This window comes from Asterias rubens, chromosome 16 (genome assembly GCF_902459465.1).
Source record: "Asterias rubens chromosome 16, eAstRub1.3, whole genome shotgun sequence".
NCBI lineage: Eukaryota > Metazoa > Echinodermata > Asteroidea > Forcipulatida > Asteriidae > Asterias > Asterias rubens.
In genome coordinates, this window is record NC_047077.1 from 6,023,074 (window position 1) to 6,046,651 (window position 23,578).

At 40.6% G+C, this 23,578-nt stretch overlaps 1 protein-coding gene and 1 long non-coding RNA gene across 2 annotated transcripts; one reads left to right on the forward strand and one right to left on the reverse strand.

Annotated features, from left to right (window-relative positions):
* Positions 1-1,086: 1,086 nt before the first annotated feature.
* Positions 1,087-10,686, reverse strand: LOC117301201. Its single transcript, XR_004520270.1, has 5 exons — positions 10,628-10,686; positions 4,386-4,503; positions 3,599-3,734; positions 2,375-2,470; positions 1,087-1,396 (listed from the first exon to the last, which is right to left on the reverse strand). It is a non-coding gene; the product is annotated as an uncharacterized LOC117301201 (long non-coding RNA).
* A 7,554-nt stretch (positions 10,687-18,240) lies between these two features.
* Positions 18,241-23,252, forward strand: LOC117300916 (protein FAM167A-like). The gene is made up of 3 exons (XM_033784784.1): positions 18,241-18,436; positions 21,505-22,016; positions 22,381-23,252. The coding sequence occupies exons 1-3, from the start codon at positions 18,430-18,432 to the stop codon at positions 22,654-22,656; spliced, it is 795 nt and encodes a 264-aa protein (XP_033640675.1). The 5' UTR covers positions 18,241-18,429; the 3' UTR covers positions 22,657-23,252.
* The last annotated feature ends 326 nt before the right edge of the window (positions 23,253-23,578 follow it).

Consider the following 23,578-nt stretch of genomic DNA (forward strand, 5'->3'; position numbering starts at 1 on the left):
TGATTTACCACACACAAAAAAGTGTGAGCGATTCACCACACGTCAAAAAGTGTGAGTGATTCACCACACACAAAAAAGTGAGAGCGATTCACCACACATCAAAAAGTGTGAGCGATTCACCACACAACAATAAGTGTGAGCGATTCACCACACAACAAAAAGTGTGAGTGATTCACCACACAACAAAAAGTGTCAGCGATTCACCACACAACAAAAAGTGTGAGTGATTCACCACACAACAAAAAGTGTGAGTGATTCACCACACAACAATAAGTGTGAGCGATTCACCACACAACAAAAAGTGTGAGTGATTCACCACACAACAATAAGTGTGAGCGATTCACCACACAACAAAAAGTGTGAGCGATTTACCACACAACAATAAGTGTGAGCGATTCACCACACAACAAAAAGTGTGAGTGATTCACCACACAACAAAAAGTGTGAGTGATTCACCACACATCAAAAAGTGTCAGCGATTCACCACACAACAAAAAGTGTGAGCAATTCACCACACAAAAGAAAGTGTCAGCAATTCACCACACAACAAAAAGTGTGAGCGATTCACCACACATCAAAAAGTGTGAGCAATTCACCACACAACAAAAAGTGTGAGCGATTCACCACACAACAATAAGTGTGAGCGATTCACCACACAACAAAAAGTGTGAGTGATTCACCACACAACAAAAAGTGTGAGTGATTCACCACACATCAAAAAGTGTCAGCGATTCACCACACAACAAAAAGTGTGAGCAATTCACCACACAAAAGAAAGTGTCAGCAATTCACCACACAACAAAAAGTGTGAGCGACTCACCACACATCAAAAAGTGTGAGCAATTCACCACACAAAAGAAAGTGTCAGCAATTCGGCACACAACAAAAAGTGTCGGTAATTAACCACACAACAAAAAGTGAGAGCGATTTACCACACATCAAAAAGTGTGAGCGATTCACCACACATCAAAAAGTGTGAGCGATTCACCACACAACAATAAGTGTGAGCGATTCACCACACAACAAAAAGTGTGAGTGATTCACCACACAACAAAAAATGTGAGCGATTCACCACACAACAAAAAGTGTCAGTGATTCACCACACAACAAAAAGTGTCAGCAATTCACTACACAACAATAAGTGTCAGCAATTCACCACACAACAAAAAGTGTGAGCGATTCACCACACATCAAAAAGTGTGAGCAATTCACAGCACAACAAAAAGTGTCAGCAATTCACCATACAACAAAGAGAGTAACGATTCACCACACAATTATTTCTAACTAAATCCCTATAATAAACGAATAATTACAAATTCCAAAAAGGTTGTGCATCTCTACTTATGATGGACGCTGACTCCTTGTGAGATCCGAAACTCTCTGTCTGGATTTTGATCTGTAGAAGGCAACAAAAAAAGAACAAGAAAAAATTTAAAAACTTTGAAGATATAGAAATCACAACTAAATACGAAAACGCAAAATATTTGACCCATTTTTTCCATAATTAAACACACCATATTAAGGGGAAATTCCAACAGTTATATAAAATTTAGGCCAAAAATTGAAAAATCACAAGGCCTTGAAACAACCCACAACCGATGCTTTTGCCGTGGTGCCCTGTGCTTTTGCTGCGGTGCCCTGTGCTTTTGCTGCGGTGCCCTGTGCTTTTGCTGCGGTGCCCTGTGCTTTTGCTGCGGTGCCCTGTGCTTTTGCTGCGGTGCCCTGTGCTTTTGCTGCGGTGCCCTGTGCTTTTGCTGCGGTGCCCTGTGCTTTTGCTGCGGTGCCCTGTGCTTTTGCTGCGGTGCCCTGTGCTTTTGCTGCGGTGCCCTGTGCTTTTGCTGCGGTGCCCTGTGCTTTTAATGCGGTGCCCTGTGCTTTTGCTGCGGTGCCCTGTGCTTTTGCTGTGGTGCCCCGTGCTTTTGTAATTACAAATAACTTATACAAACTGTAAATATCAAACATAGGGTGGCAACGTTGAAAAGTAGATTTTCTTCATACTTCAATACTTTTATCCAAGCCTAGGCCTGCCATTGTGATTTGTTCATTTTTTTTAGGGGGGGGGGGCCAGAACTTGACTTACCCATTGAGATTTTTCTTAAATTTAGGCCAAAAATTTGATAAAAAATGCTGGTGATTTTTTCAATGTAAGGCCACACTCTGGACTTGCTGGACTTACCCCCTTGAGATTTTTTTCATTTTTATTTGCCCAAATTTGATAAAACTGCTAGACTTACTCCATGTGATTTTTTAAGTTTAGGCCAAAAGTTGGTAAAACTGCTGGACTTACTCCATGTGATTTTTTAATTTTAGGCCAAAAGTTGGTAAAACTTACATGTTGGACTTACATGTAAACCCCATTAACCACTGAACTTACCCCTTGCTTCAACATTGATAGATTGAGACATCTCTGCTCAGTGTGATGGACAGCCACCATGATTGAAGATTGGACACTTTGTCGGCATTGATTCATCTGTAGAAGTTGACAAAACATGAAGGAATGAGTACAAATTTACACATTTACTGAGTAAACTACTAATGGAGTCATGCAGAATTTCCAAATAGTGGCTGGTTCAATATTCAATACAGCAGGGCCCAGATTCATGCCTCTGTTTACCGTAAGCAAAGAATCGGTGCTTACAGAAGCAGGGAATTCTGCATTTACGTCCGGTGTGTTTCACTGGTGAGCAGGGAATTTCGGCTAGGGTACGTGCCTAGACACTCTACGCTTACACAGCTGGCGCAGAAGTTCAATGCTTGCCATGCATCTGGGCTAGGACTTGAACCCAAACTCTGCCGATCAGAAACACCAGAGCTCGAGTCCAGTGCGCTGGACCAGAAGTGTCAAGACTGGGACTTGAACCCAAACTCTGCCGATCAGAAACACCAGAGCTCGAGTCCAGTGCGCTGGACCAGAAGTGTCAAGACTGGGACTTGAACCCAAACTCTGCCGATCAGAAACACCAGAGCTTGAATCCAGTGCCCTGGACCACAAGTGTCAAGACCAGACTTGAGCCCAAACTCTGCCGATCAGAAAACACTAGAGCTCGAGTCCAGTGAACTAGACTAGTGTCACGACAGGACTTGAACCCAAACTCTGCTGATCAGAAACACCAGAGCTTGAGTCCAGTGAACTAGACCAGAGGGTCAAGACCAGGACTTGAACCCACACTCTGCCGATCAGAAACACCACAGCTTGAGTCCAGTAAACTAGACTAGTGTCAAGACCAGGACTTGAACACAAACTCTGCCGATCAGAAACACCAGAGCTCGAGTCCAGTGAACTAGACTAGTGTCAAGACCAGGACTTGAACCCAAACTCTGCCGATCAGAAACACCAGAGCTTGAGTCCAGTGACCTAGACCAGAGTTCCAAGACAAGGACTTTAACCCAAACTCTGCTGATCGGAAACACCAGAGCTTGAGTCCAGTGAACTTAACCACTTGGACATGGATCACTTGAATCACAATATGGCAAAATTTTGGGTTGAGACAAGTCACTCACAAAAGAGGCAATTTGGAATACATAGCACTTGTTTTCACATAGTAAGCAAGCATTTCAAAAACACTTTTCATGACTCAATGTCCATCATGTATTGTACCTTTAGGTGTGAGATGTCATAGTTGAGTGCTGTCGACTCTGTGAAGCTTCAACATTGATAGATTGTGAAATCTCTGCTCAGTGTGATGGACAGCCACCATGATTGAAAATCGGACACTTTTTCTGCATTAGTTCATCTGTGGAAGTTGACAAAACATGAAGGAATGAGTACAAATTTACACATTTACGGAGTAAACTACTGATGGAGTCACGCAGCATTTCCAATTAGTGGCTGGTTCAATGTTCAATACAGCAGGGCCCAGATTCATGGCTCTGCTTACCGTAAGCAAAGAATCGGCGCTTACAAAAGCAGGGATACTATGCTTACGCCTGGCATATTTTACTGGTTAGCAGGGGATTTTTGCTTGGGTGCGTGCCTTCATGTAGGCACTAAACGCTAACACAGCTAGCAAAATGGTGATCGCAAGCACAGAATTCCGATGTAAGCAGAGCCATACAAATTGAGCCCTGGCCTTGAAATTCACTCTTGGCGGGCAGAGTGATTTCCTCTGGTAGGGGGCACCCTATGAGAAAAAGGTTAATAAGGCCGTGTCCGAAACGACGACTTCCGCTACAGCTACGTCTAGATCAGTGCGTCTACCAGTGTTGAAGAATAGCAGACGCGCGCGATCTAGCCGTAGCTGTAGCCGAAGTCGCCGTTTCGGACACGGCCTTAGTATGGAACTTTGCGAAGACACCACTACCAAAGCACAGGGTACCACACTTATTGCTGTGGGTTCCGTCAGTTATTTCGAGCCGCGACACAGGAATATTATTGTGAATCATACCTGTATATCAGGATGTTGAGCAGATTAGTCTGAGAGACGCAACATTGAAAGATTTAGACATCTCTGTTGAGTGTGATGGACAGCCACAGTGACTGAAGATTTGTCAGGAATACTCAATCTGCAGAAAGAAGAAATGAAATGAAAAGAAAATTTAGGGTTGCCACCATGAAAATGAAGCCTAGACATTCCTTATCATTGTTTTGCCGAAATTCGTTTAAATTGATGGACTTACCCCTTGTGTTTTTTTTTTATTATATTAGGCCCCAAATTTTATTATAGGCACTGAACATTATTGGTAATTGTTGAAGACAAGTCTTCTCACTTGGTGCATGGAGGTAGAATCTTGGTGTATCTCAACAAATGCATAAAATAATAAACCTGTGAAAATTTGAGCTCAATAATTGGTCTTCGAAGGTATGAGACATAATAATCTTTTGCGACAATCGTAGTACGTAAAACCCTCCTTCTCCAACTGAATATCATAGGTTAAAAAACGATGTAGTTTATGTTGTTCCTTTTATTATTACATTGGTTCTAAAATTGTCTCCTAATCTTGCACAAGTTCTATTTATTAGCTGTTCCGAACTTCAGTCGGAACAGCTATTGTAATCGTTTAGATTTTTTAATTTTTTATTATTATTATTATTATTCTTTCTTTCCTCAAAATCGTATTGACTTAACACTTGACTTTTAAAATTGTCAAATGTCAAATTATAATTATCAGAAGGTGACAAATCATATATCATATGAAAGTTTATGGGCTAACTTAATTTTTAGATTTAATTAGATTAAAATTCTTAATTAATTATTCAAGTTACAGCCGTGTGAATATTTAATTAGGCAATATTGTTCCAATCATTCTCAATTATAAATTCACTTGATGCAAAGTTTATTTAACATTAAAGGCTAATTTTGGTGTGTTAATTTTGAAAAATAATGCAAGTCTAATTGTCGGATAAATAAACAACAATATGATGGTTATTGCGTCCTTTACCAGTTGACACTAGATGTCTTGTTAGTACACCCATGTTACTTCAGATTCGTACCAGGAGATGTCACTTCTTCTTTTTTTCTCCACAATTAAAACAATTAAAGTTACAAGCTAGTCCCTATGACAACTACATATAGTTGCGATAACGTGATCCTCCTTACGTTATCGCAACTATATGACAGCATTTTCTTAAATTTCGCCTTAAGACCTATACCCGTTTGGCAAATTTACGTATCTGCAATTGAAGCAGTTTTTTTAATTTGCTATGCAAAATTTATGAAACTGCAGCGTTCGACCTTAATGCAGGTCTGTTGGCCAAATGCCAGTAGAAATCGCGGCGGACCAGCTGAAACACCTTGCCAACTGGTCCAGCTGACCAGTCAAAAATATCGGCAGCGGTACTACAGAACTATGACAATTTTTAAAACTATTTTCAGGCTCGAATAAAACGTAAAAACATTCACTCAAGGTTTGGATAAAACGTAATAAAAATCACTTGAAGTGCCGCTGAACGCTGGCAAACTTCCGACGATCACGCATACACAACGCAAAATCCCATCATGCAACGCAAAGGCTTGTAGTCTTCGTATTAGTTCACGTGTGGCAGAAAGTGTAAGAAATACTGAACGCTAGAGTGCGTTTCAGAATATTAGATGGTGTGGGAATAGACGCCCTCTATTGGTGAACGTACGCGATAGCTTACAAAACTAGCTTCAATCGCCTTGACAGAAGACCACAATGCAAAACACATTCTGTCAGCAGCATGGTCGGTCAACGGAGCAGATTTCCGTGTGGGAATTAGAGTCTAGCGTGTTTACGAAAAACGAGCGAGACGGTGAGGCTTCATTCAACAAAAATTACCAAGTTAGGATACTCTGGATGAGCAAAATGGAGTATGCTTATATGCTTCTTCATGGATGTTGCAACTTTTTTGTTGTCTACTTTTTTGAAAGTGGGAAGATTTTGGGAACTTCGGTTCGATGTATTATGTTTATGAATACTTATTAAAACTACAATAATAGGCAATGTTTATACATGATAAAATAACTTGAGCGATCGCACGTAACCCTCCCCCACAGTACATTTGAAGGCAGTACATAAAAAGTTAATGATAATTTAACAGTCGGTTTTAAAGTGTTTTTTGGGGTGTTTTTTATAGTAAAAACACTATTTTTTTTCTTCATAAAAAAGTTCTTCTTACTTAGGAATACTTTTATGTCGAGTGCTTACAATAAACCGTGGACTAAAAAAAACTACCTAAATAAAGATCATTTTGCTCTGACATATAATTTGACCTGTTTTTAAATTAATTTTAAAAACATTATTGTTATTACATTTGTAAAGAAAAAATACTCTCAAATTAATGAGCCCCCTTACGAACACAATAACTTGGTACACATAAATAAAGTATGGCTTCCAGTGCAGTTAAGTTGACATTGCAATTCATGTTGAATTTTGAAATAGCGACGATCGAAAATCGAGCAGTTGGTATACAACAGTATACTATTAGTTTTTAAAAAAATAACATAAACAAATTAACGGACCAGTCAAAATCCTGGCGGACCAGTGAAAAATCAAGCCAACTGGTCCTGCTGGCCAGTTGAAAAAAAAGTCAAGGGCAACCCCTGAACTGCTATGCAAACTTTTGATTTGGGCTATACAAAAAAATATTTTGCATTAGCAGTTTTGCTATGCAAAAATTTTGGACGAAATCGTTCCCTGTTACCAATAGTGTCCAGTGTCTTTAAAGAAGCCATGTGCCTTTCATCATTTTCTAATATATTTGGAGATTTTGTTTTAATTAACCCTGATATCAATATTTTTATTAATATCGGCTTGGTCTTGGTGATTCAATTATCACTGTCTATTTATATGGTTTATTATAAATATTTAAATAATAAAACAAATTTAAAACTGAAAAAAAATTTGAAAGCCAATAATTATTCACACTTTTTATTTAGTTTATCATTAAAAGTGAAGAGAAATAATCTTGAGCACTGTGGTTTAATGATTTGTAGGTATGGACCAGCGTGCGGAACTCAATACAAATTGGGCTATTGGGAGCCAGTCAAAGAGCCCACAAGGATTTCTGAAGCTGCTCAGAACATTTTGGACCTCGTCCTCTCAACCCACCCTAATTACATTGAAAAATGTAAAGTGGTTCCAGGTATCAGCGATCATGAAGTGGTTCTCTTCACCCTTAATCTTAAACCCAAACTCAACAAAAAAGTTCCAAGAAAGGTTTACTTGTATGGGAAAGCAAACATGGAGAATTTAAGAGCTGACATGACAAACTTCCAGGACAGCTTTCTTAATAGTGACCCAGATTCCCGCACTGTGCAAACCAACTGGAACATGTTCAAAGAAAAGATCAGTGAACTCATGGAAAAGCACATTCCCTCCAGAACATCTTGTGCCAGTCATAAAAATCCCTGGATTACGAGAGAAGTGAGGCGTATGTCCAAAAAGAAACAACGCTTGTATAAAAAAGCGCGACTCTCCAACAATCCTAAGGACTGGGATAGCTTCAAAGTGCACCAGAAGGCAACTCAGAAGAAACAGCGCAAACATTTCTGGGCCTTTCAAAATAACATGTTTGATGAAAAAGATAAATCAAATAAAGCTTTCTGGAAGTACATCAAGTCCAAGAAACAGGACTCCACCAATATCTCATCACTAAAAGATGGCTCCAAAGTTGTGTTTGACAGCCGTGGAAAAGCTGCCTCGTTTAACAGCCAGTTCAGTTCGGTTTTTACCACTGAAGACACTAAGACTATACCTGATCTGGGTCCCCCTAAATACCCTGCTGCGAATCACATCAACGTGACAACTGAGGGTGTCTCAAAGTTATTGAAGTCACTGAAAACCCAAAAGGCAACAGGCCCGGACCAGATTTCTGCCCGCATTCTAAAGGACCTCGCAGTTGAGATATCGCCCATCTTATCTCACATATTCCAACAATCGCTGAATACAGGGGATGTACCATCCGACTGGAGGGTCGCCAATATCACACCGATTTACAAGAAGGGGGACAGAACTGCACCAGCGAATTACCGCCCAGTTTCAATTACCTCCATTTGTAGTAAAACCATCGAACACATTATCTTTAGTCATGTCATGGATCACTACGAGTCAAACAACATCCTTGACGATGTCCAACATGGTTTCAGACCGGGCAGATCCTGTGAGACCCAGTTGATCATAACATCACATGATCTAGTCAAGTCGTTGGACAACAGAGAGCAGGTAGATGCGGTAGTATTGGACTTCTCCAAAGCCTTTGATCGTGTACCACACCAACGGTTGCTACGTAAACTCCATCACTACGGGATACAAAACTCACTATTGCTTTGGATGGAGAACTTTCTCACTAGACGCTCCCAGCGTGTTGTAGTGGATGGTACAGCATCAGATTGGTCCCCAGTCACATCAGGGGTCCCACAGGGGACTGTACTTGGCCCTTTGCTGTTCCTCTCATTTATAAATGATCTACCATCAGACATAACATCAACTCTCCGCCTTTTCGCTGACGATTGTCTCGTCTACCGGTCAATAGCATCCATCAATGACTCTGTAGCTCTTCAAAACGATCTTGACACCTTACAGCAATGGGCTGAAACATGGAACATGAAGTTTAACAAAGACAAATGCCACACCATGCGCTTCACCTTGCTACGTAAAACCATAAACACAGAGTACAATCTCGGTGGTAGTGCTCTTACTACAGTTTCTGAACATCCCTATCTTGGCCTAACTCTTACAAGTAACTTGTCATGGCAATCCCATATAGACATCATAACTGCAAAAGCAAACAGGATGCTTGGACTCATCAGACGTAACCTCAGAGGCTGCTCCCGGAAGCTACGGCAACAAGCATATATTTCTCTTGTCCGTCCACATCTCGAATACTGTAGTACAGTTTGGAACCCACACACCAAGAAAAACATCACCAAAATAGAAAAAAACCAACGCCAAGCTGCCAGATTCATCTTCAACAACTACCACAGCAGGGACAGCGTCTCCAAAATGATAGATGATCTTCAATGGGACTCCCTTGAAAAACGCAGACAGGCTGCTAGTATCTCCTTGATGTACAAGATCCGCTATCAGCTAGTAGCCATCAATCCAACCCAATACCTCATACCCATGATCCCAAGCAGTACTCGATCCTACCACAAATGTAAATACCAAACCATCCCAGCACGTCTCCAGCTCTACAAATATTCGTTTTTTCCACGAACAGTCTTGTGGTGGAATGCCCTCCCCAGCCAGATCCTCGAGCTCCCATCCATCGGGGTCTTTAAGGGGGCGGTTGGAGCAATCATTTAGCCACCTCCCAACTTTTTACTCGCACCTTGTACAATAAAATGCACCTGCAACACTTGGCACCGCACATAAGCAGCTATCCTTGGCGTTTATATCCTGACTGAAGGACTATGCCAAGTATCGAAGTAGAAGTAGAAGTAGTTGTAATAAGCAGTAATATTTCAAATGTCATAAAAAAACATTTTGAAAAGAATGAAGACAACTTCATAGAGTCATACCCAGAGTCTCACAGAGTATTTGTATGTACATGTAGTCACTGCAGATATTTCTTCCACATAATATGGCTTCACCGGGAAACCATACTTTCTCATTTGCCTTGAAAACAGGAAAAACTCAAAACAAATGGGACCGGTTGCATGAAGTCATCGAAGAACGGTGTGTGGTGTGAAAATTTCAATGTCCCTCACCTCAAGTTTTAATATAATTATGTTTGCATATTTCTTATAAAAACAAAAGAAGGCAATTAGGGCATCAATCACTTCAGTTGATGTATTGTATCATTGTTTTTTCCAATTCAAAGAAAAAGCCATACATAATATTTAGTAAATACAGAGAAAACAGGTAAGACTAAGAGGATAATGTTTGAAAGAGATATTAATCTGGAATATAAATATAGAATCATATTGTTAGTGAACAAACTTACAGACTACTCCCTCTCATCACAGTATAGCCATGGAGGTGATCTAATTTTTTCATCCATTTAACTATGTTGTGATGATGATTGCGCACATGTACGGTGTACATGCCTGTCCTACTCCTGCCGATAGGGGGCGCTATCTAATCTAAAGACAATTTTACTCAATCACAAAATGTGTTGTGTTCGAACTTTTCTTGTAAAAAGAAAACTAGCAAAATGGACATTTTTGATTCGCTCGTTACAACAACAGTTTCTATGAGTGTGGATTGTAATGACTTAAATACTCACGTGGTAACTCGGTGCAAATTTACTCCTTTTCGGACCAGTTTTCTTTCTCCACATGTGCGGCAAACAGCAAGCATTGCCTGTCTCCATTTTGGATTTAAAGCACACGGCCCCAAAACCAAGCAGCCCGCCTGCACAATGAGCGCATGCGCGTTGTGCTTATTACGGACGTGACAGAACTAACCACTCCCACACAGTGTACAGGTGTAGGAGTCTGAAGGTAATAAGTTTTCCGAAGTGATGAACTTCTAACTCTCTGCTTTACTTTTACAGAAAGAAATGCTAAAAGGCAGTGGACACTTTTGGTAATTACTTAAAATAATTATTAACATAAAACCTTACTTGGTGACGAGTAATGGGGAGAGAGTGATGGTTTAAAACGTTGTGAGAAAAGGCTCCATCTAAAGTGACATAGTTTTCGAGAAACAGGTTATAATTTCCAGGTAATTTTGACACTGGAGATGCACTGAATTCCAACCCTCAATATAATGTGAAGTCTTTGGATCTTAAAATGGTGTTTGAAGCTTAATAACTATCACATATAAGTATGAATAGTATAGGCCTATAAAGTTATTAAAACTTGCGGGTACAAAATGAGTAAAATCTCTTTTGAATGAATGGTGGCTCTGAAAAGAGCCGGTTTGGTCTCGACGTTTCGAAAAGTATACTCTGCTCGTCTTAAGGAGAATGAAGACTCATTCCTCTTTTCAGAGCCACCACTCCTTCAAAAGATATTTTTTACTCATGGTTGTACCTGCAAGTTTACTATTCATAATTTATATTTATAGTTACTCTTATTCTTTGGATCTTGTTTGATCTATGGTATCTATAGACATATTTTTTACCAAACTCGTCCATGCTTCTTGTACACCGAGAAACACTGGAGAACTCCGGGGGGAGGATATCCCTTCTCGTCGAGTATGATCATGAAGGACAGAGAACACGGTTCGCGTCAGCAGCGTTCACTTTTGCTCGGGGAAATCGAACTTGTGAGTAAAGTACATGAATTTACTTATAAATGAATGACCCAGTAATGTTTTAGGTTTGTGTTCCCTCTGAATCGGACTGGAATGTTGAAAGAGATTTTTTCACGTTTTCCAGTGGGAATTGGGATTTATCAAAGCCAGAACTAACACGTTTAGAAAGGGCTTGTATAATTGTATAGGTCTTCCTGAAAACCTCAACATTGCGTCCATACTTTCTTATACGACACACACCCACCTTTGTCAAAAACCAATTAGTCACATGATAACCATCTACACGTTCTGACACTCTTTGTCTTCAACTAAACATCCAGATAATTAATTGCCTGGACCCGGCCGGTGGTTCACTGGCCGAGAGGCAGGACCTCGTCAGGAGGCGAGAGCGACCGAGATGTCAACAAGTCTTTAGTTAGTCACTGTTTCTTTCCGATGTGTTTGTGTTCGTAGAGAGTTACGCTCCGTTCAGTTGAGAGGTGTTTCTTTCCTCCATGGTTGAAGGTTTTTCTCGTAAGTTGCCTTCTGTTCTCCCATTGTCTTTTGGATTTAAGGCATGTTTAGAGAACACTGCTCCAAGCGAGGTTGTGTCACAGTTCCTTGCTCTGTGGTCCTTATATCAGTGAATTGTTATAATAACATAATTGCAGGGGGTGTCGGATACAATTTTACATCACCTTGTCGTTACAATGGGGGTTCCTTCATCGTGGAGGTAGAACAAGAAAGCGTACGGGGCTTGTTCCACCTCCAACCATACTTAAAGGAACACGTTGCCTTGGATCGGACGAGTTGGTCAATAAGAGTGTTTGAAACCGTTTGTTATGAAATGCATGGTTAGAAAGATGTTATAAAAGTAGAATATAATGATCCACACAATTAGTATCACTCAAAATAATTGCACGGTTTTCCTTTTACGTCGCGAACTATCACGGTCGGCCATTATGTGAGTCAAAATTTTGACTCCCATAAATGGCCGACTGCATGTGTTTGTGGACGAGGTTAAAAGAAAACCACGCAATTTCGAGCCATATTTTTTATTTTGTGTAGATCATGTGTATTCTACTTTTTCAAATCTTTCTAACCATGCATTTTATAACAAACAGTTACAGAACGCTTTTCAAAGACCAACTCGACCGATCCAAAGCAACGTGTTCCTTTAAGGGCTAACTGAATCTCATAAAGGACGGTCGCAAACTGGCGATTAAATGGGAAACTTTCGAAGGGCCACCAAGGCCAAGATCAGGGGCCACATCAGAGCACATGGCCTCTGCTGAGTTAAATTCCACTCTCCTAACCAAAGGAGTGAAAAAGCACTCTTTGAAGAGCCATTTTATGAGGGACAACTCTTTTAAGAGGAGTCTTACACTCTTTTAGATTTAAGTTTGCATCTTTTTTTTTGAGTGATTTTTCACTCTGTCCTGGAGTGAAACCCCTCTAAAAGAGTGAAATAACTACCGCTCTTTTGGACAACTCGAAATGTAGAAAAGGGTGGTGTTTTTCACTCTTTTACATTCAGAGAGCAGAAACTAAAAATGAGTAATTTTTGGGACATTGTATCTCTCTTGTCAATCAACCCCGTATACAGAACAACTCAGCATGGACTTTCTTGGGACATGCGAAAGTTTTGTACACATCCTGTTGAGCATCATCTAAGAAGTCGTAAGCGAACATCGGGTTTGCAACTTTTTAAAAGAGACGCGTCTGATCCACGACTGACTGGCGGGGACGCTTTCATTTTGAGTTGGAGCGTGGAGGATCATGCTGTCAGTCAACTTCATTATGATGGTTAACAGAACGCCGTCCCTTCCCTTAACAAGTGCCTTAATGCCTAGCTCTCACATCTGGTCAGTGATGTTAGAATACAACTTCATTGATCTGTTATTCTATACGTTAATCCAGACTCTACGTGGCTGAGAGACAAGACTAAATGAGATTAACAGATTACGCTCCCAAGGAGTCTCATCAGCGCAAGTTGTTTAATACTCGTGGGGTGAGTATAGTCTTGTTTAGGAAATTCAAAAAACTTGCATCCAGCAGTTGGGTACACAGCTCATAAAAATCGATTGGCAGTCTTCAGTATGGAATACATGCTATATACACTCAAGCATCTTTACGTTGACTTCATGCGCCATTTCTCCATCACAATAGTCTGGAAGCAAACCCAACACTTCGTCACCTTTGTCAGTCCACCCATACCTGTCGTGTGTGACTTCGTTTTCTTTGATTAATTACACTGCTAGCCCTCACTTTACATAAAGAGACATTCCACCACGCCATTGCTGCATATACGGCAAGGACATTATTGCTCATGTTTGTCAGTATTCCACTGAGTATTACACAAAACGTTATATATTATCTCAAGTGAGACTTCAAACACTTCCACAAAACATACACCTGTGTGCAAGGTTACTGTGAGATATTGTTATCCATGCACTATACATTGTCTTCCTTGAAGAAAACAAGTTGTGTACATGTACATCGAGAGGGGATAGGCCTACTACTGCAGATTTGTGGATTAACTTTTGTTAGAGGAAGTACCAGTTACTATTGACGTTTGTAACTTTGAGAGGAGACGAAACTTTGTCTAGTCTTCATCACCGCATTGCTGGTCAGGAGCTTCAGGATTTCACAGTTTAGATGATTGATGGATGATTTATACACATGATAGGTAAGCTCTTAGTCTTAGAGATAGGGTGCGCCTTATTAAAAGAAGCCTATATTATTTCAGCGTCTTTCTCGTCTGTGCTTTGACGACCTTCTTGTGCATTTTAATGCTTACCCGGTGTCAGGACACTTCATACCTTGGGCCACTTCGTACCCTGGACACTTCGGCTTTTGGCGTGTTCCTTGGACACTTCGTACCCTGGGCACTTCGTATCTTTGCAAGGTACGAAGTGACTTTGGGCGCGTTCCTTGGACACTTCGTACCTTTGCATCGATTCAATCGATTGCGACAACAGTTTTTAGGAGAATATACAAACAAACAAACACACCAGCTCCCCCCCCCCCGCCAAACTAAACAAATCCCAAACAAACTTAGCAGATTGGATGATTGTCATTCCGTTTGTAATGATCCTATCAGGTATACCATGGGTATACAAACCGGACCATTTTGTAATTGGATCGCCATTCAAACACCTGCAATGAACGCACACCAAGAACTATTTACGGCCTTTCATGAGCAATACGAGAAACCCTAAAAATAACCCATATGTAGCCGACAAATGGATAAGTGTTTCGTGTCTGACAATTGGGTTTAGAAAAATGAATAGAAGCCTGGTCGTGAGTAATTATATTACAGGTGGATAAGCAGCCGATACTGAAGCAGTTTGGCTCTCTTCAGAAAGTGTAACAACCCCACATCGATGGGGTGATATGGCCTCTAATTACGAAGAACTGACGGAACAGCAGGTGGTGGTTTTACCTTATAGGGAGACTTGTACTTTTACCGTCAGCATTTGGAGCAAAATATGTGTTAAATGTGTTCTCTTCGTCCAAAAAAATAAAATAAAATCTAGCATAATAATAATAAAGGGGCGCGTGAAAACTGAAGCGACGTGTGTTTAGGCCACGCGCAACGGTTTAAAACAATTGAGCCGATGTCTGTGCTGAAGGTCCACTTGCAAACCAGGTTGAATTCATTTTGAGATTGTCTCTTTCTTCGTGGTAGAATTGATGAAAACATCAGACATCACCATAAACAAACCAACCCCTTCCGAAGCAACATTTGTTTTTAAAAGATTAGAGAAATTGTGAGGCTTGATTATGTAGCTTCGTTCGTAAACTCAATTCGTAGGCCTACATCGGAATAACCATGGTACAACTAGAACACGTGGTCGTGAAGTTTTGAAGGGGAAAAAATTGCCGAGTTCTGCTTTGGGTTTACACTCGACACGACTTGAGTAGCTTAGGAGAAAGAGCAAAGACCAGAGGACACATCTTCCCTTTTATTACCAAGAGATGCTGGTAGAGGTAACACAACAACAAACACACAGGATTGGACTGTCTGACTGTCTCAATAAAGTTATCCCATTTGTCACGAAGCCTACTATGTTTGTATTACCACTTTGTTTGCCTGGTATGGATTGTTGGGGGAATGTACGTGCGCTCCATCACCCCTAAAGAAAAACCCATCGATCGTCTTGTTAACTTTCCATTGCAAGTAGCACTCCTTGCACAGAGATTTAATAGGATCCCAAGCCGGCAGTATACCCCCAGCTTATCTACTTACATCCCTTGTCTACACAAACCTGGACAAGTAAAGTGGAAAAACAAGCTCTTCTTGTAATCAAAACTTTACATAGAATGCAAATAATATACGGAGCTTGTGGACAAAGTGGGCAAGTGGAAATTCCTAGGACAAAGATGCCATGGGATTTATACATCGATGACAATACGAACTTCTCTTTATTGTGCTATTTATTCAATGTATTGAGACGTTTGAGATAATTCGCAAGATTTCGTGATCGACCCCGCGTGTTTAGAACACAGCAGCCATGCAGTGACGAGGCACGCACCTTCAAACATCAGTCCCTCGGGTCACGACAGCAGAGCCGTGGAGGCATAATCCAACTTTTCCTCCCGTGATTTACAACTTCATGGGTCAGAAGTCTGCCGTTTAGTTATTTGCTGTTATGAAAAGTACACATTCTGGTTGAAATTCTTGATGCGTGTTTTACGACGGAGCCAGTGGATTGTTGTTATTCCGACTTTAATCTGTCAGACGATCATAAAAGCAGTGGAAAAATAACTATATTTATTGTGGCATTGTGCGTTAAAGATTGCAGACAGGTAAGAACTTCGTGGTATTTTTTCAAGCAACATTTTTGATAAGGGCATGCAGGTTTAATAGATGTTAATAGATGCAGGTTGTTATCTTATAGGCATCTTCTTTAACTTTCATAAGATATTATATTGCTGTTCGTATTGGGCCTTGTGTTATTCAGGACGGTTCAAGACATTTCTCGGTATATATATTAATTATTATCATAGAGCAAGGATGATGATGATGATGTCGTATGCTATGTAGATCTCGTTTTGAAGTCCATAATCCAGTTTACGGCTGGGTCCTCAGCCAGGTGAAGGGCTTTGATGCCACCATCAAGGTGAGAGAGTGGGCAGTCATCTATCATGTGGCGCATCGTCTGTGGTTCTCCACAATCACAAAGCGGAGATGCAAGGTAGCCCCACTTGTGTAGGCTGCTGCGGCACGGCCCTGCATCTGTACGAAACCGGTTTAGGACGCACCAATGGCCGCGCGGGAGGTCCATTCCCGGAAGTTGGATGGTGGGGTCAGCGACCAGGAACTTGTGGGGGACGTTGGTGTGGTCTCGCCACCGTGTTTGCCATAGGTCTTCTGCTGTCGCTGCACTGTCCGGGACATTGGACCAGATTGGGTTTCTCGACTTAAGTCTGGGCCTAGGGTGGAAGCAAGGACACATAACCTGACGTAAAACATGTGTGCATTTTGTAAAAATTCCCGGGAACACTGGTATCAAACTCAAACGGCTAAAATTCAGCTCTGTTTGGCAAGGATTATATATCCATATATTTTAACAAATATGGGGGGGGGGGGGTGTAAAAGAAGAATAAATACCCAGATTGCCAAGATCGTAAATTTTCATTCGTCAGTTTCATTCTTTCATGAGTGCACAAAATAAAAAATCTATGCATTTTGGACTCAATTGGTAATCGAAGTCGCATGAGAAAAATGCATCAAAAAGACACATTGTTCCATTGTTTGCTTTCAGTTGCCTTATATAAACTAACGAATAAATGAATATTAAAAGACTTCAGGCCTGAAACCTTTTAATATGTATCTGTTAAGGCATCGGCCTTTAACTTCTGTACTAATAATTTAATTATATTGTGAAGTAATTCAATATTTAAAAATCGAAATTTAGGGCGGGTGGGTCAACAATTTTCGAATTAACCCCACTTTGACTATATTCTGAATGGCAATAGCAGTCGATATCTGGAACACCGTTCACAATAGTTTGGTTGGGTACGCAATCAATCATTATACCAGAGGGAATAAATCGTTCATTCAAAACACGGCTTCTCAAATGCTCTTTAAAGGCACTGGACACTATAGGTAATGGCTCAAAATAATTGTTAGCATAAAAACCGTTCTTGGTATAATGAGTAATGGGGAGTCTTTGATAGTATAAAACATTGTGAGGAACGGCTCCCTCTGCAGTAACGTCGTTTTCGAGAAAGAAGTTATTTCTCACTAAAATATTGGAGTTTGATTTCGAGACCTCAGAATTCGATTTTGACAAGGTTTTTTTCCCCCAATATTATCTCGCAACTTCCGACGCCCATTTGAGTTCAAATTTTCACAGGTTTTTCATTTTATGCATATGTTGAGAAACACCAAGTGAGAAGATTGCTCTTTGACAATTACCAAAAGGTGTCCAGTGTCTTTAAAACAGGAATATGATAGGGCCTATATGTAATGTTCAATAACCGTCAATGCCAAAGGTTGTAGGGGTGCCATACACGTCGCCACGTTGGTCCAGCTTTATTATTTACCATCGGTGACTTTCACTGCGGGGTTGTAGACATGTTAAACTTGTTGACTTTCTGAGTAATAACGGTGGAACAAGAACTTTCAATCTATCAATAGAACACCACATGCCGTAGGGCTGAAACCTTGGGGTCTTAAAAATATGCGATCACTATTGTAGTTATTGGGCCTATGTAATAATAGCCTGGGCAATACCTTCACAGGAATAGTCTTGAAATAGTTTCACAGTCACTGTAATTGGATTGATACGAGAGACACCCAGAACGTATGCAGGAGACTACGAAACCTTCTCCACAGTCATGAAAGGTATTGTTTTTCTGAATTTATATGTGTAGTATCTCCATGGTAACGACAACAAACTGGATCATACACACGGACGTACGAGCGACCAGCAATGAAGTATGTGAATGTGGAAAGAGAGCGTGTGTCTACAATGCATGAGGGGTATTGGAACCATACAGCAGACAGGACTTGAACTGCTTGAAAGCAGATTCTTGGTCCGAATTCGACATCATTTAAGTGGTTGAGTCGTCAGCAGTCTTCCTTTGTCATTCTGAAGTTTTTAATCTCATGTCTGGTTTGTGTTTCTTTCAACGTTCCCACAGGCCTGATACTACAAGGCGGCAACGAAGGCGATTGCCTCCATGCCCCCATGGTCATTGCCTTGGTGCCCTTATGCTCGGATAAAAATAGTCAAACAATTTTATTTTAGTTTGTACCTATATCGATGTGTGTTAGCACTGTATACTCGGTACTTTCCCGAGTCCTGTGAAAAAATATCACAGGCACGTTACTCAAGTGGGATTCGAACCCACGACCCTTGCAATTCTAGAGCAGTGTCTTACCAACTAGACTACCGAGGTTGCCCGGTAGCTAGAGGCAGTTCGAATCCTATGTTTTTCCTTAAATGGAGCCCTTTACCACTTGGTAAAAATAACTTGGTGCCCCAGAAATGCTCTAGTAGAAATTTACAATTTCCTCATACATGTAGGGTGCCCTTTACCGTGGAGAAAATGCCTTGGTGCCCCTGCCATTTCAAAAACGAAGCATACAGGCCTGTGTTCCTGTTTTAATGAGGTTATTTTGGCCAGTATAGGCATTGTTATATAAAGAGAGTCAACTGTATTCAAATGTTGCCATTGGCTAAAGGGTAGATATCTTTCTATGGTTTCTTGTATTGTTATAGCAAGGAGTGCACTTTTGAGTCGCAGTCCATTTCGTTCAACATTCTTCTACTGATTTTCAGAATGGCAAATTGCAAAAGCATTAACTTTGGATGCTCATAAATACTTCTTCGTGTTTGGACTAGGATAAGGCCTATGCATTGAGCTGGGAGGTCAGAACTAGCCCCATTCAAGTCACACTTAACTGCTGTGTCTTTCTCAAGGACTTTCTTTTTTTATCATGATCTACATAGTGGACAATCTAGCAAGGCAAGGATTTTCCAAAACTGCAACCTGTAATCACAACAGTCAAAATATTAATGGCAGGACAAAAAAAGTTATTTCCTTCTCCATGTCCATACACTTTTTGTTCCTGGTCATTCCTCTTCCATGTCCACATGAATTCTGGCATTTGCATCTTCTTTACGAAGGTGCAAATGTCAGAATTAAACAAAATTAAAGATGCAAAAATGTCAGTGTTTAGCTTTACAGCCATTCCCCCACTGTGTGTGTTCAAGTATTTTAAGTTTTTTACCAAAGCCTCAGTCAAACAACAGCAGCACAGATCCCTGTACAGTTATTTTAAGTTTTAAAACTTAAATTTTTTACTATCTTGTTTCAGTAAGTATAGACCATTTGAACTTTGTTAACAATAAGCGTGACTTTGTACATTCTTCAGCAAGTCTGGCAGGCAAGATACTGCACTGGTCATATGGGAAAGTTGACATTTTGTGTCATAATTTCCACATAAATCAAAGAGTTATCAAAGTAAAAGCTGGACAAATTTTGAGATGTGCCCCCTTTCATCATATCAAAAGTTGATAAGAATTATACAGTGTAATCTCCATAAAATATAAGTTTTTATGTTTTCTTCCATTCCACTGTGTACAAATCGTGCCTGCAGGAAGTCCAGGCTCTGTGGCTCTTTTGTAAACATGTGATGTCACAGGTCACATCGTCTATATATAATGTTTATAACTCAATCTAGTCAGGTTGTACAATGTTAGTGCAAATGCTACTGTTGTCGATGAGCTTTTGTCCAATAAATGACAGCAGCCTAAACAGATCAGTACATCCATGTTATTTTACCAGCACAAAGGTTGCGTGTTTACATACCAGCCCCCACACGAACTCACCACTCACATTGTGTGCAGCTTTTGTCTACAAAGTTGTTGTTCGAGCATAGGGGAAAACTTGATTGTAATATAAACACTGGATGGACTGAAGTTGTCTCTAATAAGATTAAATCACATCTTTGTTAAGAGACAAAAGAACAGCAGCACTAGTCCCAAAATCATAGAGTTGTCAAGTAGTCCTTGGGGAGCTAAACAAAGTCTATAAAAGACTGTTTCAGCTTCATTTGTTTTATTGGATTTCACTGTCTGAATCCCTTTGTCGATATAACCTTATTTGCTCCACTGTACTGCCTTTGTCATTCAAGGATGTTTTGCTAATAGCTTAATCTCTTCTATTCAGTAACATGAAACTCATGAAAGGGGAAATGGCAAAGTGTCTATTGGAACATAGGGGTAGATGCAGAGACGGTATGTGCACATGACACAATCACAACATGGAGACACCCCTGTAAGGCGGTAGCTGTTCTCGGAAGTGGAAGAAGAATCAAACTGCAGGCACTCAGGGAGTTTATTGGTTACTCACCATTAGATGCCACTCAAAAAATGCAAAAACGACCGGCCTGCCAAACAATACTTCACTGGTTAGAACTCTGCTAACATCACTTGACTCCATTGGTAAACAAAGTGGAGGTTTGTGAACGGAATGTTCAAAGTGTTTTGTCTTTCATTACACCATACTTAGAATGGATTCACATTGCAGGGGATTTGAGTCATTGCATAGTGAGGTATCAATAAGTAGTAGGTTTGCGGTAACACCACGTGTGTATGTGCCTGCTGAGTAGTTTCCTGCGAGAACTTGTCTTGCTTTATATTCTACTACCTCAATACCGCAATACTGGAGACTTTGTCCTGCTTTTGAACTACTGCCAGGGCGAAAGAAATGACATCGGCCGGGATTCCCCCTTTTGCTTTAGTGGATCGAGAGGACTTCTCGCTATTAACTTCACTAGCACAGAGTGAGTTCTCAATTGGTCACATCAACAGTTTGACTACAGCTCGTCCTGCCATCAACATTCATGAATGATGCAATTTGTTGATTTGTATTAACAATTTGTTTAACTTTATGTCCTTGCAGGCTACTGTGGGAGCATGGGTCCATCTCAGGACAGTCTGCCTCTACTTGGCATCCCAATCATCACAGTCACCCCACCCAAGAGCCCTCGAGAAACCGCCCTCCGTGCAACCTCATTCGATCTGGAAACCATCGATGAGACCGAGTGCTCCATCAACTACCAACAGAAACGCTCCTCTGCAAATCTTCTACCACAAGTCCACGAATGGTCACCACCACCATTACGACGTCACCACACACCGGTGCATCACAACGATGAACTAGACTCCTCGTGTACATCTTCAGATGATGAAGATGAGTTGAAGAAACTCAAATCCATGACCAAGAGGTTGAGACTGAGTACAAGGCGACCATCTTACGTGGAATGGTGTGAGAATCTCCCCAAAATGCTAGACTTGAATGCAAATACAAAGAAATGTGACACTGTGGAGGATGTGGGAGATGATAATATATCGAGTTATTCAAGGCGAATAAATACAGTGGAAGAGAACATTAAATGGGTGCGAAAAGAATTGGTGAGTCATTTTACCTACTTCCAAAGCACACCTGGGCCCAATTTCACAAAAAGTAACTTGGCACAAACAATGCTTTTTAAATAAGGTTACTTTTCTAATACAGTAGACTCTTGGTATAACAATTGATCACTGGACCTTGCCAAAGTACCTCTCTTAAACAGGAACTTGTCTTTGACTTGTGACTTGACTTGTAATTGAGTTGGCTCTGCAAAAAAATTACTTGCGACTTAACTTGGACTTGACTTGCTGCCAACTCTGGTATAAATCAGTACTATTGAATGCAAGGAGCATTGACAAATATTGAAACACTGTTAATAACTTCATATATTTGCAGTTAAAAAATATCTTGCCACCCTTTTTACAGATTGCGATGAAATCTCAAGATCATCGGCTTGCTATCCAGCTGATGCGTTTACGGTCCGACATCCAACAGCTCAAGCTTCAGAAAAGCTACCATGAGTATCGGGAACTCATCGACACAGCTACAGAGAGTGCCCAGGAGGGCAGGGAACAACAAACCCCTCTATGCGATCTACCATTCCGCAGGGAGAATGGGCTGTTATTCGCACTGGAGAAACCACTTAAAGACTTTGGGGTCACACGCCTCAATCTGTTTGCAAGGAGGTTCTCTCTTAGCTGAGAGCTACTTGTTTGTTTTCTTGGAAACTTGAACATCTCTGAATCGACACAATTCCTTGAGTACCGACTTAGGGAAAACTAAGAATTCTATAAGGACCAAAAACAGCACAACAATCTACATGTATTTTGTTCCTCTGAGCTGAGAGCAACTGTGTGTCCTGTAGGAAACTCAAATATTCATTATCTCTGAATCAACGCAATTCCTTGAGCTACAACTTAGAGAAAACTAAGAGTTCCATGAAAAGGACCAAAAACAGCACAACAAATCTACATGTAATTTGTTCCTCTGAGCTGAAAGCTCTTTGTTTGTGTAGTTGGAAACTCAAACATTCCTTATATCCGAATCTACACAATTCCTTGAGCTACAACTTGGGGAAAACCATAGTTCCATGAAAAGGACCAAAAACAGCACAACGATCTACATGAATTTTGTTCCTCTGAGATGAAAGCTACTTGTTTGTATAGTTGGAAACTCCAACATTCATTATCTCCGAATCTACACGAATTCCTTGAGTTATGCTTTAGGGAAAACAAAGAACTATCATGCCTGTATGCTTCGTTTTTTGAAAGGGCAAGGGCACCAAGGCATTTTCTCATTGGTAAAGCTCACCCTATGAGGAAATTGTAAATTTCTACTGGAGCTTTTCAAGGACACCAAGGCAATGACAAGGGGGCATGGAGGCAATTGCCTTAGTTACCTCCGTGTAGTATCAGGCCTGAACTATGACAAACACAATGTTCTACAATGTATTTTGTTCCTGAGGACCAATGTTTCCTTAAAAACCAGGCATTTAAACAAATTGGTTAAACAAAAAGGTGTCTTTTGAACTTCCTCAAGTTATGTCTCAGAGAAAGGGTTTTTAGCCAAGTTGATTGTTCAGAAGTTGTGTGAGCTTACAAAGATGTGAGGGGCCAAAGTGGTC

Excerpts from the sequence above, each read along its gene's own strand:
- LOC117300916 (XM_033784784.1), top strand. Across the intron at positions 22,017-22,380 it reads AATGGGTGCGAAAAGAATTG|ATTGCGATGAAATCTCAAGA; the intron begins GTGAGTCATTTT and ends CCCTTTTTACAG.